General features: G+C 36.0%; 1 protein-coding gene across 1 annotated transcript in view; it reads right to left on the bottom strand.

Moving 5' to 3' along the window:
• Positions 1–24293, bottom strand: part of MFSD14B (major facilitator superfamily domain containing 14B) — a 79178-nt gene that overhangs the window by 36707 nt on the left and 18178 nt on the right. Inside the window, exon 2 of the mRNA XM_061199324.1 lies at positions 10221–10316. Within this exon, the coding sequence (XP_061055307.1) occupies positions 10221–10316 (96 nt within the window). The remainder of the gene's footprint in view (positions 1–10220; positions 10317–24293) is intronic.

Below are 24293 nucleotides of genomic sequence, written 5' to 3'. Positions count from 1 at the left end.
GCATAGTTCTCTGAAGTGGGGCTTGTAAGTGGGATACTTGCAGAACTGAATGGGGGTGGAATTCAAAACTTATAGTTTCCCAGGTCACTTATGGCTGCCAAGAGTGCCATAAAGCCCTACAATCACTTGAGAAACTACTTCAGTATTATAGAGGAAATCCCAGAGCACCCAGACTTTCAGAGCTCCTACAAGCAGTGCTTGCATTCGGTACTACAAAACAGGGATTTCCACCTGGGCTGGAGAATGACACTCTAAGCTACCTGAGGTATCTAGACCATGGGTGGCAAATTGGTAAACTGACATGCTTTCTGACTCATATTTTCCAAAGTGAGCTGGCTGTCATGTGTAGATTTCAGGAAATTTCACCAAACTCCATATGATTTTCTAGCATTTCATAGGAAGTCAGAAGATTTCAAAACATGGGGTCTGAACTGCCATGTCACCGACTGGCTAAGTAGATAGTGACTGCTGCAGTAGAAAGAGCATGTATTCCACCGATAACAGCAACCCATTCTTACCCCCACTTCTCACATTTACTACACTTGCGTAGCCCCAGAAGACATTTGTTTTCACAATCCCTGACCTACCCCCTCATTTGTAAATATAAATATGTATAAAATTCAACAAAAGAAAAACCACTGGAAGGCACAGAAAAGAACATAGAAAGGAAAAGATAATCTACCTCACTGCCAAATAACCAAATCATGGTGGGAAACAGAAGAAAGCTTTAAAATAAATATAAGCGTCCTCCAAAAGATTCAAGAGGATGCCACATGCATTAAAAACAATGTGTTACACAAGGACCAGCACCAAACAAAGCAAAACAAAACAAGTAAGGAAAGTCTTCAAGAATTGATTAGAAGATAATATAGAAAGAGGAAGAAGAGCACCAGAATGGAAATATATCAGGGTAAATCTAACTGAATACTGACTGTATAAAATATAACAATGTATTATATTTAAAAAATATATATAATTTAGTTGCACAACAATAATGGAGGTAGAAGAGAAACACATCTCTCTCAACAGATGGCAGAACAGGTAGACAAAAACTTCAGTGATTATATAAAAGGCATCAAACATAATTAACTCAAAATAGTTAACATATATAAAACACTATTCCAACCACAAAATATTTGCTCTCTTCAGATCACATGGAACATTTATCAGAATTAACCATATACTAGAATATAAAGCAAACTTCAACAAATTTCAAAGAACCGAAACAATTCATCACAGTATGTTCTCTAGTAACGCAAGCTAGAAAAATCCCAAATGTTTAGAAATTAGACAATACACTTCCAATAATCCGTGATTCAAAGTTATAAGTATTAGAAAAAAGAATGAACTAAATGATAATAAAGATACAATAAATTAAACCTCATGAATTATATGTATATCAATATTAATGCTTGAAAGGAATTTAGTTTTAAATACATATAACTGAAAACCAAACAAGGGCTGAAATCAATGTTCTAAGCTTCTTTACAAAGAAGCTAGGAAAAGAACAGCAAATCCAATCCAAAGAAATAAGGAAATGAGGTAATGTTTTAAAAAAGAGAAATCAATGAAATAAAATCCAAACATTCAATAATGGAAATCAACAAAGCCAAAAATAACTTCTTTGAAAGCTTAGTAAAAGTGATAAACTATTAACAAGATTAACCAAGGGAAAAAAAACACAAATTACTAATAACAAGAATGAAGATTACGTACAGCAAAGGAAACCAACAACAAAATGAAAAGGCAACCTACTAACTAGGAGAAAATATGTGCAAATCATGTAACTATAATAGGTTAATATCCAAAATATATAAATAACTCATACAACTCAATAGCAAAAAACAGAACAGTTTGATTAAAAAATGGGCAGAAGATCTGAACAGACATTTTTCCAAAGAAGACATACTGATGGCCAACAGGTACATGAAAGATGCTTAATATCACTAATCACCAGGGAAATGCAAATCAAAACCACAATGAGATATATCATCTAACACCTGTTAGAATGGCTATTATCAAAAAGACAAGAAATAACAAGTGTTGGCGAGGATGTGGGAAAAGGGGAACCCTTGTGCACTGTTGGTGAGACTGTAAACTGGTGCAGCAACTACTGGAGGACAGTATGGAGGTTCCTCAAAAAATTAAAAATAAGACTACCATATGATCCAGCAATTCCACTTCTGGGTATTTATCTGAAGAAAACAAAAACACTAATTTGAAAAGATTTATGCACCTCTGTGTTCATCACGTCATTATTTACAGTAGGCAAGATATGGAAGCAACTGAAATGTTCATCAATGGATGAAGAAGATGTGCTGTGTATGTATGTGTGTATATATACATATATATATATGAACATTAATTACTCGGCTATAAAAAAAGAATGGAATCTTGCCATTGGTGACAACATGGAAGGAACTTGAGGGCATTATGCTAAGTGAAATAAGTCAGACAGAGAAAGACAAATACTGTATAATTTCACTTATATGTAGAATCTAAAAAAACAAAAACAAAAAACCAAGCTCATAGATTTGTGGCTGCCAGAGGCAAGGGGGTAGGGAGTAGGCAAATTAATGAAGGGGGTCAAAAGGTACAAACTTCCAATTATAAAACAAGTAAGTCATGGACCTAGAGACCGTCATACAGAGTAAAGTAAGTCGGAAAGAGAAAGACAAATATCGTATGATATTGCTTATATGTGGAATCTAGAAAAATGGCACAGATGGACTTACTTGAAAAGCAGAAACAGATGTAGAGAACAAATGTATGGAAACCAAGGGGGGAGGGGGGATGAATTGGGAGGTTGGGATTGACATATATACATTACTATGTATAAAATGGATAACTAATGAGAACCTACTGTATAGCACAGGGAACTCTACTCCGTGCTCTGTGGTGACCTAAATGGGAAGGAAATCCAAAAAAGAGGGGATATATGTATACATTGAGCTGATTCACTTTGCTGTGCAGCAGAAACTAATGCAACATTGTAAAGCAACTATACTCCGATAAAAATAATAAAAAAAAGACAAAAAAACCCCCAAACAAATAAGTCATAGAGATGTAGTGTACAGCATACCAATTTTAGTTAATAATACTGTATTGCATATTTGAAAAGTGCTAAGCAGGTATATCTTAAAATTAAGTTCTCATCACGCACAAAATTTGTAACTATGTATGGTGATGGAAGTTGACTAGATTTACTGTGGTGATCATTTTGCAATACATACAAACATCAAATCATTATGTTGTAAACCTGAAACTAACGTTATACATCAATTAGACCTCAATTAAAAAAAAAGGAAAGAAGATATTATGAACTTTTTGCCAATAAACTAGACTCTTACACGTTTAGTGAAAAAATTCTTTGCAAAACACAACTTGCCAAAACAGACACTAGAAAAAACACATAATCTGAATAGTCACATCTCATTAAAAAAATTAAATGTTATTAAAAATCTTTGCCAAAATAAACAAAAGAACAAAAAACTTCAGCCTCTACCAAATTCTTCCAAACATTTAAAGAAGAAATATCAGCAATCTCACTCAAACTTTCCCAGAGAATGAGAGGAGACCCTTTCCAAATTAATTTTTATAAGACCAACAAAACCTTAATACTAAAACATGATGAGGATATTACAAGAAAAGAAAATTACACTCCAATCTCTATTGTGCCCATAGTTGCAAAGACACGAACAAAATACTGGTAAATCATATCCAGTGATATTTTTTTAAATTATATATTTCTCATAACTGAGTGGAATTTACTGCAAGAATACAAGGGTGGCTTAATATTCAAAAATCAATATAACTGACCACATTACCAGAATAAAGGGGAAAATCTAATTATCTGGTTATATGCAGAAACTTCATCTGATAAAAGTTAACACCCATTCATTTTAACAATAAGCAAAACAGGAACAGAAGGGAACTTCCTTTCTCTGATAACGAGTGTGTATAAAAACAATCTACAGCAAACATCATATTTAGTGGTGAATTTTAGAATTTCATATCATTTATGAGATAAGGAAACCTGCTATGACTGCTTCTATTCAACCTTACACTGGATGTCATAATCAATACAACAAAGAAAGAAAAAGAAATAAAAAGGATTGGAATGAATTAAAAACTGTCATTATTCACAAAAGATATGAATGTGTAGAAAACCTACAGATAAACTATAAGGATTAATAAGTGAATCTAGCAAAATTACTAAACACAAGGTCAGGACACAAAAACAAATTGTTTTATGTACCAGCAACAAACAATTAGAAAATTAACCTTTAAAACTACATTATTTACTATAGTTTCAAAACCCAAATACCTAGGAATAAATCTCGTGAAAAATTCATGCACTGAGAAATGTAAAACATTATTCAGAGAAAGTTTTAAAGACTGGATAAAAGGAGAATATACCATGTAGATCAGAAGACTCAATAGTGTAAAGATGTCAGTTCTCCCTCAATTAACCTGTAGTAATGCAATAACAATCAAAATTCCCAGCAAGTTATTTTGTGAATATTGAAGAGCTGACTACAAAATGTATATGGATATAGAAAAGGCCTACAATAGCCAAGGCAATCTTGAGGAAGAAGCTATGAAAGTTATATAAGATATCAAGATATTGCTATGGAAATCAACACAGCATAGTATCGACACAGGATACATACACAAATAGAATACAAAACCTAGAAACAAATCCATATGAATATGACTGCCTGCTTTATGACAAAGTTGACACATACAGTGGGGAAAGAAAGGTTTTTTAAATAAATGATGCTGGTTCAACTATATATTAATATGAACCAAAATGAATCTTGACCACTATAAAATACAGTGATTTTTTTCTAGATGTATGGTAGATCTGTGTGTGTAAAATAAACCAATAAAGCCCTGGGGAAGAAGGAAGTTTCTTTATCAAGATTTTAAGAAAGCAACCAAACATAAGAAAAACATCAGTTAACTGAACTATGTAAAGATTATGAACTACTGTTCATAAAAAGACACTATTAAGAGAGTGAAAAGGCAATCCAAGGAGGGAAAAAAAATATTATCAGATATTCACAGGGCAAATAAATATACATAAAGGGGGTTAACTTCATTGATCATTAGGAAGATGCAAATTAAGGCCACACTGTACCCATCAGAATGACTAAAATGAAATACCAACTGTGGGTGAAGATGTAGAGCCTGGCTTGTTGGAGGGTAAATTGATTCAACCACTCTGGAAAACTTTTGGCAGTATATACCTAAATTGAACAAAACCCTGCAATTTTACTCCTAGGTATTACAAGAAACAAGAAAAAATGTATACACCTTAACTGATAAGACATATACAAGAAATATCACAAAAGCAGTATTTGTAATAGGCAAACACAGTAAACCCAAATGTCCATCAACAATAGAATGGATTTCAGAGATTTGCTAAAAGGATTCACAGGACTCAGAAACTGTTATACTCACAGTTACAGTTATAGCAAAAGGATATAGCTCAGAACTGCAAACCCACTATTCTTGCCTGAAGTTCAGTAGCTTAATAAATAAATGCTTCTCAGTTTGTTGTGTGCCTTTGAATTCCAGAGCACTGAAATGGTTGTTTTTGACTGTTTTGTCCAGCTTCATTAGGACAGAATTTGTTGACCTCCTGTCAAAAGTCTGACAGTAATTTTTTGGGGAAAAAAAAAAAAATGAACTTTGCCGCCAAGACCTGTGAAACACTATGAAGTATAATGAGAGTCCCTAAAGAGAAGGAAAGGGGAGCAAAAATATTAAAAAAATAATGGCCAAAAACTTCCCAAATTTGATAAAAATTATTAATCTACAGACCCTGGAAGCCAAACAAACCCCAAGTAAAAGTAACACAAAAAGGGAATACCCTGGCAGTCCAGTGGTTAGGACTCTGAGCATTCATTGCCGAGGGTGCAAGTTCAATCCCTGGTCAGGGAACTGAGATCCCACAAGCTGCGGGGCATGGCCAAAAAAAATGTAACACAAAAAGATCCACACCTAGACACATTATAGCATAGTTAAACTGTTGAAAGACAAAGAGAAAATCTCTAAAGCAGCAAGAAAAAGGAAATGAATTACCACTTACAGCAGGGACTGACAGACTTATTCCATAAAGGAACATACAGTACATAGTAAATATTTCAGGTAAGACTGTCTGTGTTGCAACTACTCAACTCTGCCATTGTAGAACAAAAGCTGTCACATTCAATGGGCATTGTCATGGTCCAACAAAATTTTACATTTGAATTTCATATAATTTTCATGTGTCACCAAATACCTTCTTTTGATATTTTCCAACCTTTTAAAAATGTAAAAAACATTCTTAGTACACAGACCACATAAAAACAGGCAGTAGGCCAGATCAGGCCTGTGGGCCATAGTTTGCAGACCCCCTGACATCAACAGAACAGTAATACTTATTAACAGCTGACTTCCTATCAGATACAATGGATGCCAGACAATATAATGATATATTAAAATGCTGAAAAATCTATGAAAAAACCAGAATGCACACTAAATATTTTATATACCAAATTTTAAGCAGAAGAGACCCACCAACAGTTTCCTTGTATTTCCATGTCAACTCTTCTTATAACTGTATTATTTAGATAAGTTGGAAATCAGCATTGTTTTTTTTTAAGCATTCACAAGTTTATAGATATAAAAGCATGCTACAGATTACAACATACAACACACAAAAATAGGACAGAAATAAATGCCAAACAAAGGTCATTGCGTCTAATTAGCTAATACTCATGATATCGTAACGGTCAGCTTGGCAAAAGAAGGCAAAGATTTAACATACTGTCATCATATATTATAGATACCTTTAGTGAATGCTACTTAGTTTAATAATTATATGACACACAAGAGGGTAGGTTCTGGGTACTTTGGTCAAAACACCATTAGGAACCTGTCAAAACCATAAAAATGAGCCTGGAAAATCTTATGAATCCAGAAAGCAAACAGTGTCCATGTGACTATAGTTAGAACTTACTTCCTTTTCACGTGCAGAGCAAATCATGCCTCAAAGTGCCTGTGTATTATGCCCCAAATGCCTGACAAACAGCCCTATCCATTCCATACACCTCAACTCCCAAGAGGAAACACTGATTAAAGCAAAGGAAGCAGAAGCGCTGGACTGTGGAGCAAATAAGGGGCTGATGAGATAGAATACATGTTTGTTAAATGAAAACGTATTTTGAGAGTAAGTAAGAAGGGATAGGAAAACTGAATGCGGCAGGGAAGTGTTTAAAGAGAATTCTTTGGATTATTAGATCACCATACAGAGAGAAGATGGTGTACTAGGGAATATTGAGTCCTTGAATCTTTACCAGGATTCCAGGAAGGTGAGCTTACAAAAGAAAATCTGCAAATTGCAAAACTAAAATTCTTTACTCACAAGAGCTAATATTAAGGTATATCTTTATTGAAATAAGTGTTCTATTTAAATATACCTAAAGACTTTTAATTAAACTTAATCAGATTACTTTATTTATATTAAAATGAGATCAGGCCCTCTAAAAGGATGCACATTTTGACTAGAGGGTAGAATGTCAGGCAGGGATGTAAGACAAGAGAAAGGTCATTTTTATGTACGAAGAACTAATAGTACTACTAGAAGGTTAAGGTCACTGTGTAAGGCCAACTTTGCAGTTTTGCTTCAGTGTATTAGGGGTGGAGACCTTTCTGATGGTGTTTAATTAGCAAACTAAAGTTGTAATCTACGACATGGCCACATGAGACAGGCAACAAATCTCAGAGAAAATGACTAAGAAGAAGTAAATTGTTCTACACTACTTCAAACAGAGGGTCCTAATGAATGCTAGGATGCAGAGATAGACTGGACAATATATGAATATGTATGTACTGTTTTTTATCTCCAAATCCTCATCTCAAGACTGTATTTTCTTGCCTTAGAAACAGAACAGAGTGCTGCCCACTAGCTACAGCAAGGGGGGAAAAAAAAGAGATCTTTCTTTTCAAAAGGAATGAAACAGTCCCCCCATGTCAAAAAAGAAACAGAGTTAACAAACTGTGGTGTAAAATCTGGGGGAGATAGGAAAGTAAAGGACATTTAGCTTAATTTAACAACACCAAGGGCTTAGAGAAAGAGAATAAGCACATCTACGAACTCAACAACACTTCTTCTATGACACTGTAGAGTGACGCTAGTAACTCTGTACTCCTCACATAAATTTCTTTTTAACCAAATCTTTGCAAGAAGCAAAATTGCTCAGAAACTGCAAAGAGGCAGTAAAGCAGCATTTAAGCTGGCTTCTAAGACTGCACTGCAGGGTCTAACAGGGACACAGTAACCCTAAGAAAATTATCTGCTTTGGGCAGTAAGAAGGAAGAAGGTGCATTAATTAGTCCATTAACTTATTAATCAAATTTAAAAGGGATCTGATAATCTGGTCTAGGGTCAAAAAGGCCCAAGGATTTTAACCGTCTGGAAGGAGGTTTTAGAATTTCTCACATGGTATCAAAAACACTAAAGCAGGGGCTTCCCTGGTGGCGCAGTGGTTGAGAATCTGCCTGCCAATGCAGGGGACACGGGTTCGAGCCCTGGTCTGGGAAGATCCCACATGCCGCGGAGCAGCTGGGCCCGTGAGCCACAATTACTGAGCCTGCGCGTCTGGAGCCTGTGCTCCGCAACAAGAGAGGCCGCGATAGTGAGAGGCCCGCGCACCGTGATGAAGAGTGGCCCCCGCTTGCCACAACTGGAGACAGCCCTCGCACAGAAACTAAGACCCAACACAGCCATAAATAAATAAATAAATAAATAAATTTAAAACAAAAACAAAAACAAAAAACACTAAAGCATTCTTCATTTCAATTTGAATTCTTCCCAAATGAAGAATGATTACAGGATTACTTCTACATTGAGCAATTATAGGCAACGGGCTGCATCAGAAAAATACTATTTTGAAACTCTTAACTTTGTAAGCTAAAGAAACTGTGGGGAAAAAAATCAGAGAACTAGGGCCAAAAATTAAAAATTAATTAAAAATTATTATTATAACAGTTTATTAAAATGAGCAGCCTGATGTGTCTATATTTACACTAAAAATATGTCTTGGAGAAGCAATAACTTGACAACACATTATGTGTATGCCCGCAACACAAACATTTGTTCAAAGAAAATACACGTTGAGCATCAACTGTGTCCTAGGCAGCCCTAGGCACTAGAGACTGTGATTCACACAGCATGCAGGATTTCATGAAACTTAAAGTGGAGACCACTTATCCCCCATTAACTAATAACCAGTTACCTCCTGCAGTAACGCATTATGAAGAAAAAGGAAATGCAATGAAAAAGAATAAAATAGAGGATTAAAAACACAGGCAGTTTTTTAACCTGTTCCATCCAAAATGTAATTTTAAATGTGTCAAAAGAATTAAAAACTTTAAAAAGGGTATATAGCAAAGTCATATGTAAGGCTAATAGTCATCCTCTAAAGTTCTCTATTTTCTAAACCTAATTTGGGAACAAAGTTTATCTGAACCCAAAGGGATTCTCTGGTAAGGCAAAATGGTGATTGGGAAGGGTTAACCAACGATTTTTAAAAAACAATTTAAGACAACTGAACTGTAAGGCCAATTAAAAAATACCTTTATTAAAACTAAGTGTTAAGTAGTTACTAGGCACCTAAAATCTGCACCCCAATCTTTTCTTCAGCATCTCTCTTCCCTCTAACCACACGATATATCAAACATCCAAGTTCTTACTAAGAAATTCAATGTTTTCTACAAAGAAATGGCTGTAGGTCAGCTATGAAAAACGGAAATCGGGACATTCTTACATTCATCACTGTCATTGTTACACAGTACTTACCAATCTCCTATTACTATGTTCTTAAGTCAAAGGTCATTACACCCACACAAAGTAAGTTACAAACTTCAACAAAGCTTTGCAATAATTTCTTAAAGACTTCTTAAAGATTTTCCTAAATATACAGACTGTAGTTCATTCACAGCACTCCCAAGATTCTGGGAGTGGCCCTGCTACCCAGGAATATTTAATAAACAGGTATTTTGTTGCAGGTGGTTCACAGTCTACACAGTGGAAACAACCCAATGGTAAACAGTCTTAAATTACTGTCAAGAGCTACTCTCAAACACATACCTAGACATATAGCTCTGGGGACATATGCGTAACAATGTCTCTGCTCTCATAAACAAGGACCTAGTTCAGCAATACTTACAGTTAACATTGGAGTTGTCAATAGGCCCCATGCAAAGAATTCAAGGAAGATGACAACAGCAGCATGGTGTACACTTGGTCGGCCAAAGCCTTGTAGCTAAAAAAGGAAGGAAATTATTATGAAAAATATTAAACGGCTATAAGAAACTCATTATCCTAAAATGGTATCTAACATACACACACACACACACACACACACACACACACACAAACTGTATAAAATAAACTTAGGACCTACCTATATTATTTAAGATAAAACTTAATTCTGTGGTATCCCTGATTTCTTCATCTTCCCTAATCATGGAAGGTGCCATTGATGAGACTTTCTACTTGTCTCATCAATGCAAATCACTGGAACTTTGGTAGGAAATCAACTGCGTCTTCAAGAGACTGGAGTTCCAGGACCTGAATATTCTGTCTGAACACACGAATTATGTGTTCCTTAGCAATTTGGCCTCTCTAAGCCTGAAGTTTCCCTTGCTACACGAGAGAGGTAGGCAGGGGGTCATATGCTCAAGCGCTTCAGGGGCAGCATAGATGACTTAAAATGATAGGAGGTGGGGGAAGAACAATAAGGACTAGGTCAAATCTGAAAACACACTTTGATACCTCAAGGTGTCAAAATCCAGCTTTCTGTTTGTTTTGTTTGAAAACTGTGCCTATTCTGCTAGTTTTCTGCAGTTTATGACTTCTGGAGATAAAACCTAAAAGTCCACTCAATTTACTGTTCTTTGACTCTGTGCCAATGGTTATTACAAAATCAAGTGCTGTACTAGCATTTTGTAATAACTGGAAGTGATACTTACAAAAGACTTTGTAAAATCCCCATTATTCCTAAGCTTATATTTTTAAGACTTCAAAAGGTAAAAGCACATCTGCATGGTTTAATTAGAATCTAATCATGAGGAAATGATCAAATTCAGATTGTGAGACATTCTACAAGACAACTGGCCTGGTCTCGTTAAAAATGTCAATGTCATAAAAGACCAAAGTAAAGGTAGGAGACTTGTACAAATTAAAGGAAACAAGAGTCATAAAAAACAAATGGGGGATCCTGAACTGGATCCTGGATAAAAAGGAGACAAGAGGAAAAAATTTGAATATGTACTATATATTAGATAATCATTTGGCATTGAGACAGGAAGGGGGCAGGGCACAACCTTTAAAAGAATGACATGGCCTGAGGACACGATAAACTGGTTAGAACCAACTAGGTTCAAGATGGTGGACAAGTCGACTTCCACTAGACCTTGAGCCTCAGTATTCGCTCACTGTAACACATCGGCACACTAAATGACACACCCACAGGTGCCATAACAGTTCCAAGGCTGACCATAAAAGGTCAACAAGTTGGCAATGGCCCAATTCCTGGAAATCCCCACCCCTTCCCCAAAATAGCTGGAATACTCCTCCCACTCATTAGGCTATGAAATTACCCACCCCTATAAAAACTGACAACCCCGTACCCTGGTGCCTCTCTCACCTTCTGAGGTGGCCCACACTCTGTCTATGGAATGTGTTTCTCCCTGAATAAACTTTCTTTCACTTTACTATGGCTTGCTCTTGAATTCTTTCCTGTGCAAAGCCAAGAACCCACACTTGGTGGCTGTCCCAGGGACTCGCCTGAGATGGGAGGTGACGATCCTCTCACTCCCCACTATCTTTCCTGCAACAGCATTAATGTTACTGCAACTTGTCAAATGATTTGGCAAAAAAAAAAAAAAAAAGGTACATATATACTTTCTAAAGCAAATGTCACAAAATTTAATTTTGTTAAATTGTTGAATTTAGATGAAGGGAATGACTATTCATTTTATTATTTTTAATTTTTTGTAGTTTTGAAAATTTTCAAAACAGGCCAAGAACAATTGTTATTAAAAATTCAAACTTGTAAATTTCTAGATTTTTGCAATGTCTAATAATAAGTAGTTTTAAATACCACTAAATAAGACATTTGCAAAACAGAAAGCATTTTACAAAATTTAAAAGAAGAAGAACCAATTAAGCATCAAACAATTAAAAAAAAAAGATCTTTACTATAACCCAACCTTCAAACCATGTTTCGAAACAGGAGGGAAGGGGGTAGAGCACAACCTTTAAAAGAATGACATAGCCTTGGATACAGCATAAACTGGTTAGAACCAACTAGGTCCAAGATGGCGGAAGATTCGACTTCCACTAGACCTTGAACCTCAGTATACACTCACTGTAATACATTAGCATGCTAAATGACATACCCACAGGCGCCATGACAGTTCCAAGGCCAATCACAAAAGGCCAAAAAGTGGGTCGTGGCCCAATTCCTGGAAATCCCCGTCACTTTCCCGAAATAGCTGGAATAATCCTCCCACTCATTAGCCTATGAAATTACCCAGCCCGTAACAACTAACCACCCCATATTTCAGGGCCTCTTGCCTTCTGAGATGGCCCACACTCTGTCTGTGGAGTGTTTCTCCCTAGGCTGCTCTGACTTTCCGAGACAACTGCATTCTGTCTATGGAATGTGTATCTCTCTAAATAAATCCACTTCTTACCTATCACTTTGTCTCTCACTGAATTCTTTCTGTGACAAGACATAAAGAACCGAGCATCATTAAATCCTGAGACCAGGTGTGTGATCTCAATTAAAAGACAGTGGGTTCAAGTCTGGGTTCGAATCCCAGCCTGTGGGTTCAAATCCCATCTGAGCTGTGAGGTTTCAGTTTCATCAGTCCTTTATCAATAGAATAGTGAATGGAAATGGTAGCAACTCCTCAGCCTCTGCCTGTGAGGAGACCTTCTGCATCAGTTGTTCCAGCCACTGGAGTCAGAAACTCTGCCATTGTAATTGTGCCAATTACAGAATAGCTTTCCGTCTTAGCTCCTTCACCCTCTGCAGGGCAGCCAGAGCAACCATTTAAATGTAAATCAGATGTTACTCCTCTGCTCCACCCTCCCTGGCACCTACTGCACTTGGCCACACATCTAACACATCCAACACATCCAACTGGTCCTGCATGTCCCTATTCCCTTGTTATGCTCTATTGTTTTCTAGAAGATGTCTAACAAACTTCATTCTGTTTATTGTCTACCTCCCCTGGAATGGGAATGTAAATGCCATGAAGGAAAAGGATTTTTTGTCTGTTTTGTTCAGAGATGTATCCCAAATAGCCCTTCTCTCTATATAACAAGCACTCGACAAAATACACATGATATAGAAGAAGGAGCCCTTCTGAGACTAATGTCTTTTCTCTGGTCTTTTAAACAGCAAAGCCCAGAATGTAGAAAAAAATGACCCATATTCCTCAAAGAAACGGTATGCGGGGGGGGGCGTGGGGAGGAACCATATACTACATTAGTATACAGATTAAAACAAATTTAAGAAATATTAACCAAAAGCAATATGTGCACTTCGGGTTTTGACTCAAACTAACTGGAAAAAAATTGAGTCAACTGTGAAATAAAATTCGTATTTTATGCCAAGACAAGAAAAATTTAAACATAAAAAATTTTCTCTGCCATTTGGCCCCCCCCCCACCACTGTGGATTGTGTATCTGCATTATGCATCAACCAAACCTTCCCCATCAGCAGAAATTTCCCCTCAACCATGAAGAACAACATTCTCCTAAGACAACTCCTTAAAGATAACATTCTTTTCTTGATAAGGTGTCACATGGCACTCAGATCTGGATTATGTGAACTGTCAATAATATGTCATTTGACGGACAATCCTCTGTCTCAAAAAAGCTAAATATAACTGTGTCTTGACTTCTGATGGGCCAAACAGTTCTCAGAGTTTTCTGAGATGCTCTTTCCAGTTATAATCCTCAAATTTGGCTCAAAATTTTCCATTTCTTTCTTAGATCGACTGATTAATTTTTCATCAACACAGTCATGGAAATTTGAAAATGGAGTATTAAATGATACTCAAGACTTATACTCATTGTAATAATGGTACTGAAGTAAGACTTTTTTAAAAATCTTCACACCTTAGAGTCACATGCTAATGTATTAAATTTTGAAATAAGATATCTGTAATCTGTTTTAAAATCTACAGCATGAAAACAAAAGCAGAAGTGGTGGCAAAAATAAATTTTAAAAAAGTAAATGGGTTATATGCATTTACTAATAATTTCCAAATTATTTGGGTGGAAATTCTGATAGTTACCCACCCCACACTGCAAAGAAACTGCTCTCAAACTGCGAGTGAATATGTCAACAAATAGCCTAACTATTCCTTTTAAATCATTCATTTTGTTTATCAAGCATCATGAACACAAGAATTAAAAACAAAACAAAACAAAAAAACCCTCTAAAAACCACTCACAGTAGGAAGCATAGGAGGGCCACCCTATTTCTCATTTGCAATTTCTGTGATTTAGTGCTTCTTTCCCAGGCAAGCTCTATTTATGGAGACCACTGGAAAAGAGATCCATGTGGCTGCAATGCTGATTAAATATAAAAACAGGTACACACTTTAGTCTGTGTGCATATATCATTATATAATTACACTATTTTTAACACCTTGCAAAAAATAGACAACCCACCTTTTGTTCAAACATTAAAAGCTTACATCTGTCAGTGAGAAATTGTTTAAATTAACAAACATCTCTTCTAAAATGCAAACACTTTCTTTCACCTCTACATAAACTACTTTAATTGAATTATCATTAATCCCTAGCAAATACCAATGTGGCATGACAGCCGGGCCCTGGTATGGTGGGAACTTTGTGTGGGCAACTGGATATGAGATGGTGACAAAAATAAATCTGCTTTCCTTCCAATTCTTCCTAAGCTCTTGGTGGCTAGTATGCTGATGAAAAAAGTGACACAGGCTTCTCCTTTAAATTATGAGCTAATTAGAAAGTATTTATCAAAGCTTAACTGATTATTTCCAGTTGAACATTATCTAGTGCAGCCTCTCTGGATCAGTTCAATGTCTCCCCTCTCCATTTTGCCTCTTTATAAATCAGTATGGAACATCTTGAGACGTTTAGAAGCAGACGATGAAAAGTGTGTGATGATGTTTTTACACACTCAACATTACCATCTCTCCCACAGATGATGATCCGCCTTGACTCCTCTTCACTGCCCCCTCCAAATCTTTCTTGACACTACACACAGAGTGATCATTCTAAAATACAAATATTATCCTATTACTCCTGTAGAAGACTGCAAAAAATGAGCCACAGATTCCTCCCATTCCTGTACACAAAACCTTTTTACAACATGACTGTGCTGTCAGTTCCATCAAAAGGTATAGTCTATTTCTCCACTTCCCTAGATCTGGGGTGGCTTAACAACTTGATCTAACCAACAGATATCAGGTAAAGTAACAACACAGACTTCTGACGTAGGCCTCCAGAGGCCTTCTAGACCGCATGAAGAAATACCATCTAGGCATAGGAGAATGAGAGCATATGAGGCCCTCCAGACCAACCAGTGAATAGCCATTGCCAACTGCCTGATACAGGGGCAAGGCCAGTTGAGATCATCCAACTCCAATCAAGCCTGCAGATGACTAAAGAAGTATGAGTAACTCCAAAAAAATCCAGTGAAGAACCCCACACTGAGCCTAGCCCAAACTGCTAACCCAAAGAATACTTGTTTTAAGCCACTAAATTTTGGGGTAGTTCCTTATGTAGCAAATAGAAACTGATACAACTCCCCACCCCCTTGCCCTCATGATTAATTTTAAACTCTTAAGACTATTTTTGACTCTCTTTTGTAGCTCTCCAATATCATCCTTAGTCCAAACATAACTCAATGAAAAATGTGTGAGATTACCCTTCATCACAAACATCATTTTTTACTATTTTATTTAAAAGAGTAGATTGTGTAGTCACTATATGTGTTATAGACATTTGTGATTAGAAAGAGCAACCACAAATGTCTGAGAAATCATTTTTTGAACGCTAGACTACAAAAAACCAAAAACCAAAAAACAACACTTCACAGTATCAGTGGTGTTTGGAAGCAGGGGAACATGGGTGACAAATGACTTAAAATATAAGCATGTGAAACAAGCTACAACATGAATGAACCTTGAGGACACTATGCTAAGTGAAATAAACCAGTCACAAAAAAACACAAATACTTTTTGATTCCACTAATATGAGGTATCTAGAGTAGTAGAACGCATAGAAACAAAAAGTACGGGACTTCCCTGGTGGCGCAGTGGTTAAGAAACCGCCTGTCAATGCAGGGGACACGGGTTCAAGCCCTCATCCAGGAAGATCCCACATGCTGCGGAGCAACTAAGCCCGTGCGCCACCACTACTGAGCCTGAGCTCTAGAGCCCGTGCACCACAACTACTGAAGCCCGCGTGCCTAGAGCCCGTGCTCCACAATAAGAGAAGCCACCGCAATGAGAAGCCCGAGCCCGCGCACTGCAACGAAGAGTAGCCCCTGCTTGCTGCAACTAGAGAAAGCCCGCGTGCAGCAGCGAAGACCCAACGCAGCCAAAAAATAAATAAAATTAAAAAAAAACCCAAAAACAAAAACAAAAGGCAGAATGGTGGATGCCAAAGCCACAGGCCAGGGTAGAAGGAAAGAGGAAATTGTTGTTTAATGGGTATAAGTTTGTTTTGCAAGATGAAAACGTTCTGTTGATTAACAATGCAAATATACTTAATACTACTGAACTGTACACTTAAAATTTACCATCTTATCCATTTTTATATTATGTGTATTTTACCACAATTAAAGAAAAATGTATATACACATACATTTACATATATATGCATGTGGAATATTCAAAATCATGTAAGGGACCCCAAAAGAGCATTCGTAAATGGAAGGAAAGGAAGCCTGTGTGATTAAAGATGATGAGGCATCCATATGGATTAAGACCTATTTCTTTCAAACATAAACTTCAAGTAGAAAGAGCCAAGAGCAGTTGTAGGTCTAGACTTGTCTTTGAGCTTCCTCTCACATGTAGGGTGCTCCAGGGTGCTAAATGCAGGGAGTTTTTAACTTAGTGATGATTTTCCTAGCATGTTGAAAGTTAGCTTATAGGTAAATAAAAGGCATGGTCCATAGCATTCTGTTTAAAAGACTGTATACTACCTGTCCTAAGAAACAGTAGGCACTGATTTTATTTTTTTAATATGAGGAATTAACATTATATTGCTTAAGAAGGAAAACAACTTCTAGTCTCAGCTCTCTTAATTAAGCCTACTGTGATTCTCTCCTAAGGAGACATGACTAGAGGTTTAACATCACTCTGGCTATAGTATAGAAGCTTGTAACTAGTCATCAAAACAAGACACAGTGCAAAACAAGTACTCCCTGGATTTCATTCAAAGTAGGACACAGCAACAAACCAATGAATCACTGCACATATACTCCTAAAAGTTAGCTGATGAGCTTAAATACAAAGAACCAAAATATCAAGTACATGAAAGGCAGTATTAAGGGAACTACATACTTGAACTTAGCACTTCTCTTCCACCTAATGTTTTATACAACAGTAGAAACTAATGAGTTTATTATCTTTCTGCATTCCTTTTTATGGAATATATACACTTAAAAACATTACAACTGTTACATGAACAAATGAAAGTCATAAAACCTTAAAGTAAGGAAATATACATGTTCTACTCTCCATAGGCAATCACAATGCTAGAAATCTGTCATATATTTTTATGCATGTACATTCACAGGTAAAAACATCCTTTTACATAAATGGTAACAGAATATACACATTACCTTTTTTTTTTTTACCTTATTCTATCTCTTTCCATGTCACTGTATACAAATAGCTACATGGCATTCCACTGTATGAATATAGCATTATTTTAACCATTCCATATTGATCGATATCAATGGAGTTTCCACTTTTTCAATGTTGTTGCAATTAATAATTTTCATTTTAAAACTTTTTGAGATAATTTTAAACCTATAGAAAGTTGTAAAACCAGCAGAGTCCTTGTATACCCCTTACCAGCTTCCCCAAATGTTAACATCTTAAATAACTATGGTACAATTATTCAAACCTGGAAACTAACATTACTACACTAGTTTAGCTAATCTACAAATCTTATTTGAATTCACTATCTTCCCCACTAATTTTTTCTTTTTCCTAGTTTAGGACCTAATCCAGGATTTCACACTGCATTTAGGTCTCATGCTTCCTTAGGCTTTTCCAATCTGAGATGATTCCTAAGATTTTTATTTTTTATTTTTCATGATCTTGACACTTTTGAGGAGTTCTGGTATATACTTCACCAGTTATTTTGTAGAATGTCCTTCAGTTTGAATTTGTCTAATGTTCGCTCATGATTAGGTGGGAGATATTCATTAAAATTTTTTATTGAGATATAATTCATATTCCATAAAATTCACCATTTTCAAATATACAATTCAGTGGTTTTTCATATATTCACAAAGTTCTAAAACCATCACCTAAAAGGAAATCTCATATCCCTTAGCAGTCACTCCCCATTTTCTCCTCACCCCATCCCCTGGTAACTGCTAATCTACCTTCTGTCTCTGTGGATTTGCCTATTCTAGAATCATATATAAATAGAATTCGCAAACGGAATCATAAAACGTGTGGCTTATTGTGTCTTGCTGCTTCCATTCAGCACAATATTTTCAAAGTTCATCCATGTTCATTTTTCAGTTCTATGGCCAAATAATATTCCATTGTGTAGATATATTGCATTTTGTTTATTCATTCATCAGTTTAATAGACACTTGAGTTTTTTCTACCTTTGGCTATTATGAATAGTGCTGCTATAAACACTGATGTATAAGTTTTTGTAGAAACAAAGATTTCCAATTCCCTTGGCTATAACCAAGGAATGGAATTGTTGGGACAATTAATATCCTTTCATATATACAAATGTACAGCATTCTAGGATAAATTCCTAGAAGTAGAATTGCAGCGCCAAAGGTTATACACAATTTAAATTATAATAAGAACCAATTATAATCAAAAAGCTGTACAAACTGTTGGTAAAAAAAAATACACTTCAACTTACGTCAGCTAATCAACTAATATTTCTAACATAAATTTCTTCTAAAAAAAATCAAGAAGAAAAAGACTAACAATGCAATAGTAAGATGGGCAAAAGGTAAGCACAGTTCATAGAATAACGTATCAAATAGCCCTTCAACAACTTCATTCATAATAAGAAAAATGCAAAATTGAGCTTTACTCAGATAATTTCTCACTATCAGAATGGCAAAACTTCCAAAGTTTCACAATATTCTCTTACACTGCTAATGGGATGAAAAATGGTACAATGCGGCAACATCTAGCAAAATTACTTACATATTTATCCTCCAAAGCAACAATCCCACTTCAGGGATTTGTCCCAAAGACAAAACGGCAAAAATATGACGTGTCATATGCACAAGGCTTTGGGAACACTTTGATAGTGCTTCCTCCTCCACAAGGGACTCAGTTCATTCAGTAAAGTACTGACAGAATAGACTATAGTAAATCCACACACTAGAGTATTATACAGTAATAAAAAGGAGATGTCTGCATATTGCTTTGGAGCAATGATCAGAATATGTTGTTAAGTACAAAAAAGCAAGGCACACAATACTCTGCAATGTACAGTACTTTTTAATCTAAGAGATGATCAAATAATATGAATACCTATGCACACACATATATTTGCTTATATTAAAAAACAAAACACAGGTGGAAAAAAAAATAAGCAACCAAAGAAAAGCAGTTACATACAGAAGGAAGGAGGGAGAGAAATGGAGGCCACAGAGATGGTAGCAAGATTTCATACCTTGTTTTATATATTTGACTTTGGAACCATGTAAATGCTTTACCTAATTCTAAAACAAAACTAAATCCAAATGAAATAAATCAACCTGTGTATCAAGGTGTTGTTTAGTTGCTTTAAAACACAGAATTTGAATGCACATCCTTAGAGGCTATATTCTAAGGGTCAAAAAAATCTTGAACTGTTTTAAAATAATCATGTTGGTATTAATAACATTGTTTTTATTTCCTGAAACTTTCAAATGTAACTAGTAGAATACAGTAAATAAGGTACTATGCTATTGTCTCTAGGAACCAAGATTTTCATTGTAAGAGAAAAACATACAAATATAAAATCAAAGAAGTAAATACTTGAAATCCTAAATCTGGTTTTAAAATATCAATATAGATTATGATACACATTACCTTAAAGGAAAATAGTTAGGATTTCCTAATTCTATTCACTGAAAAGACCTAGAAAAAGATGAGCAACCCAACAGGAGTGAACATCTCCTAGAGCCCAGATTGTGGTCTTGAAATATCATTTCCCACTAAAAGAAAATTGAACTTTTTCAACAATGAGCTGATTCCAGGTTTGGGCAAAAAATGTACATGATCCTGGAACATATCTTTCCAAAAGCAAAGATGCTATCACAGACTACAGTCATATCAAAAGGATTCAGGAGCCAACCTGAAGGAAACCGCACTGGGCAAAGACTGAGTAAAAAGAGTAATATCTGCCACAGATTGAAACATATATATATTCAAATTTGTAAGTCCATCAATCTTTGGTGGATGCTAGAAAACTAAGCCATTATTCTGAAAACTGGTAAATGTGGAGTAAAAAAAAAAAGAGAGAGAGAGAGAAGCACTTATTCTGCTTTTCCATATCTCAGGGTAACCAAATACTGATTAGCTAAAGTTCTCCTTTTTAAGAATTTCAATAATGAATGAAGAAGGAATGATTAACATATAATCCTCACACTTTGTAATAAGCTCATTTAAATAGTAAATCTAGGCAATAACCATTAATGGCCGTTAAAGTCATTAGGTAAAAGTGAACAAGGTACTTCATGAAGGAATAATCAGACTAACACCTGAAACCTAATCATTCATAACATCACTAAGAGAGTCAAAGATTATTTCTTGCATGATGTGCTACAACAAGAAATAACACCACTTATAAATTCTTCTTGCCAAAATAAAAGAAACAAAAGCTTGGATTCAACTCAGCTGATACTTAAGGACCAGTTTACACAAAATGCAGATGAAATAAGACTGTGTTTCAACTGGTGGAGTAGGGTGATGAATATATGAGTGTATTCATAACTGAATATAAGTAAAAAAAAAAAACCAAAACTTTTTAAAAGTTACCAAAAATTTTAAAAAGAACCTGTCTCATTAACATTGTCTGAAAATACCTGTTTCCCCATATTCTAAGACTACAAATAATTTTTAAATTTTTGTTAGATTTTTAAAATGATTATCATTTTATTTTGTATTTCTCTGATTACAAGTGAAGTTGAGCTTCTTTCCTATAATTATTAGGAATTCATATTTATTTTTCTATGAATTGTTCATTCTTTGCACATTTTTTTCATAAAGAGTGTATGTAATCTTTCGTATTTATTTATAGGACCTGTTTACAATCAATATCAAAGATATTTATATTGTGCAACATTAAATCATTCTCTCTCATCCACTGGCACCCATACCCTTTAAAAATAAAAGATACACCCTCTTTTATCTTTAGTAGAAGATGGTATTTAAGGTGGGAGTTTCAGCCATTTTGACCAGCCAGAAGAACCTAGAAGGGTAGAGGGCAATTTCTTCCTACCAAACAGCTGGGATGACAATGGGATGCAACTTTAGTGGCTGGACACTACATGCCCCAAAGCTGTTGCAGTAAGACATGCTGGGACACCGGACAGAAGCCAGAAGAAGGTGAGAATTCCTACCACATCAGTCAGTCTCCTGGATCTCTGCCTGCAGGGTCTGTTGGAAACAAGAGTACCGTGTGGTTGACAGGTCCTGGTGCTCCGGCCAGGTGTCAGGCCTGAGCCTCCAAGGTGGGAGGCCGAGTTCAGGACATTGGACCACCAGCGACCTCCTGGCCTCATGTAATATCAACTTGTGAGAGCTCTCCTAGAGATCTCTGTCTCAATACTAAGACCCAGCTTCACCCAATGGCCAGCAAGCCCCAGTGCTTGATGCCCCATGCCAAACAACTAGCAAGACAGGAACACAACCCCACCCATTAGCAGAAAGGCTGCCTAAAATCGTAAGAAGTTCACAGACACCCCAAAACAGACCACCAGACACAGCCCTGCCCACCAGAAAGACAATATCCAGTCCCACCCACCAGAACACAGGCACCAGTCCCCTCCACCAGGAAGCCTACACAAGCCACTGAACCAACCTCACCCACTGGGGGCAGACACAAATAACAACGGGAACTACGAACCTGCAGCCTGCAAAAAGGAAACCCCAAACACAGTAAGTTAAACAAAATGAGAAGACAGAGAAATATGCAGCAGGTGAAGAAGCAAGGTAAAAAGCCACCAGACCAAATAAATTAAGAGGAAATAGGCAGTCTACCTGAATAAGAATTCAGAGTAATGACAGTAAAAATGATCCAAAATCTTGGAAATACAATGGAGAAAATACAAGAAACGTTTAACAAGGTCCTAGAAGAACTAAAGAGCAAACAACCAATGATGAACACAATAAATGAAATGAAAAATTCTCTAGAAGGAATCAATAGCAGAATAACTGAGGCAGAAAAATGGATAAGTGATCTGGAAGATACAATAGTGGAAATAACTGCCGCAGAGTAGAATAAAGAAGGAAAAGAATTGAGGACAGCCTCAGAGACCTCCGGGGACACCAACATTCGAATTATAGGGGTACCCGAAGAGAAAGAAAAGAAAAATAAATGGTCTGAGAAAATATTTGAAAAGATAATACTTGAAAATTTCCCTAACATGGGAAAGGAAATAGTCAAGTCCAGGAAGCACAGAGAATCCCATACAGGAAAAATCCAAGGGGAAACACACTAAGACACATATTAATCAAACTATCAAAAATTAAATACAAACAAAAAATATTAAAAGCAGCAAGGGAAAAGCAACAAATTACATACAAGGGAATCTCCATAAGGTTAACAGCTGATCTTTCAGCAGGAACTCTGCAAGCCAGAAAGGAGTGGCAGGACATATTTAAAGTGATGAAAGGGAAAAACCTACAACTAAGATTACTCTACCCAGCAAGGGTCTCATTCAGATTCGACAGAGAAATTAAAACCTTTACAGACAAGCAAAAACTAAGAGAATTCAGCACCACCAAACCAGCTTTACAGCAAATGTTAAAGGAACTTCTTTTCTCTAGACAGGAAACACGAAGGAAAAGAACTACAAAAACAAACCCAAAACAATTAAGAAAATGGTAATAGGAACACACATTATCGATAATTACCTTAAAAGTAAATGGATTAAATGCTCCAACCGAAAGACACAGACTAGCTCAATGGATACAAAAACAAGACCCGTATATATGCTGTCTACAAGAGATCCACTTCAGACCTACAGACACATACAGACTAAAAGTGAGGGGATGGAAAAAGATATTCCATGCAAATGGAAATCAAAGAAAGCTGGAGTAGCAATTCTCATATCAGACAAAATAGACTTTAAAATAAAGATTATTACAAGAAACAAAGAAGGACACTACATAATAATCAAGGGGTCAATCCAATAGGGAGATATAACGATTGTAAATATTTATGCACCCAACATAGGAGCACCACAATACATAAGGAAAATGCTAACAGCCATTAAAGGGGAAATGGACAGCAACACAATAATAGTAGGGTACTTTAACACCCCACTTTCACCAATGGACAGATCATCCAAAAAAATTAATAAGGAAACACAAACTTTAAATGACATGTTATACAAGATGAACTTAATTGATATTTATAGGATATTCCATCCCAAAGCAACAAAATACACTTTCTTCTCAAGTGCTCATGGAACATTCTCCAGAATAGATCATATCTTGGGTCACAAATCAAGCCTTGGTAAACTTAAGAAAATTGAAATCGTATCAAGTATATTTTCTGACCACAAAATTATGAGACTAGATATCAATTACAGGGAAAAAAAACTGTAAAAAATACAAACACATGGAGGTTAAACAATTCGTACTAAGTAACCAAGAGATCACTGAAAAAAATCAAAGAAGAAATCAAAAGATACCTAGAAACAAATGACAATGAAAACACGATGACCCAAAACCTATGCGATGCAGCAAAAGCAGTTCTAAGAGGGAAGTTTATAGCAATACAATCCTACCTCAAGAAACAA

Source organism: Eubalaena glacialis, chromosome 9 (genome assembly GCF_028564815.1).
Source record: "Eubalaena glacialis isolate mEubGla1 chromosome 9, mEubGla1.1.hap2.+ XY, whole genome shotgun sequence".
In the NCBI taxonomy this organism is placed as follows: domain Eukaryota; kingdom Metazoa; phylum Chordata; class Mammalia; order Artiodactyla; family Balaenidae; genus Eubalaena; species Eubalaena glacialis.
Note: the sequence above shows the minus strand (reverse complement) of the source record. Positions and strands in the feature narration are given on the sequence as shown.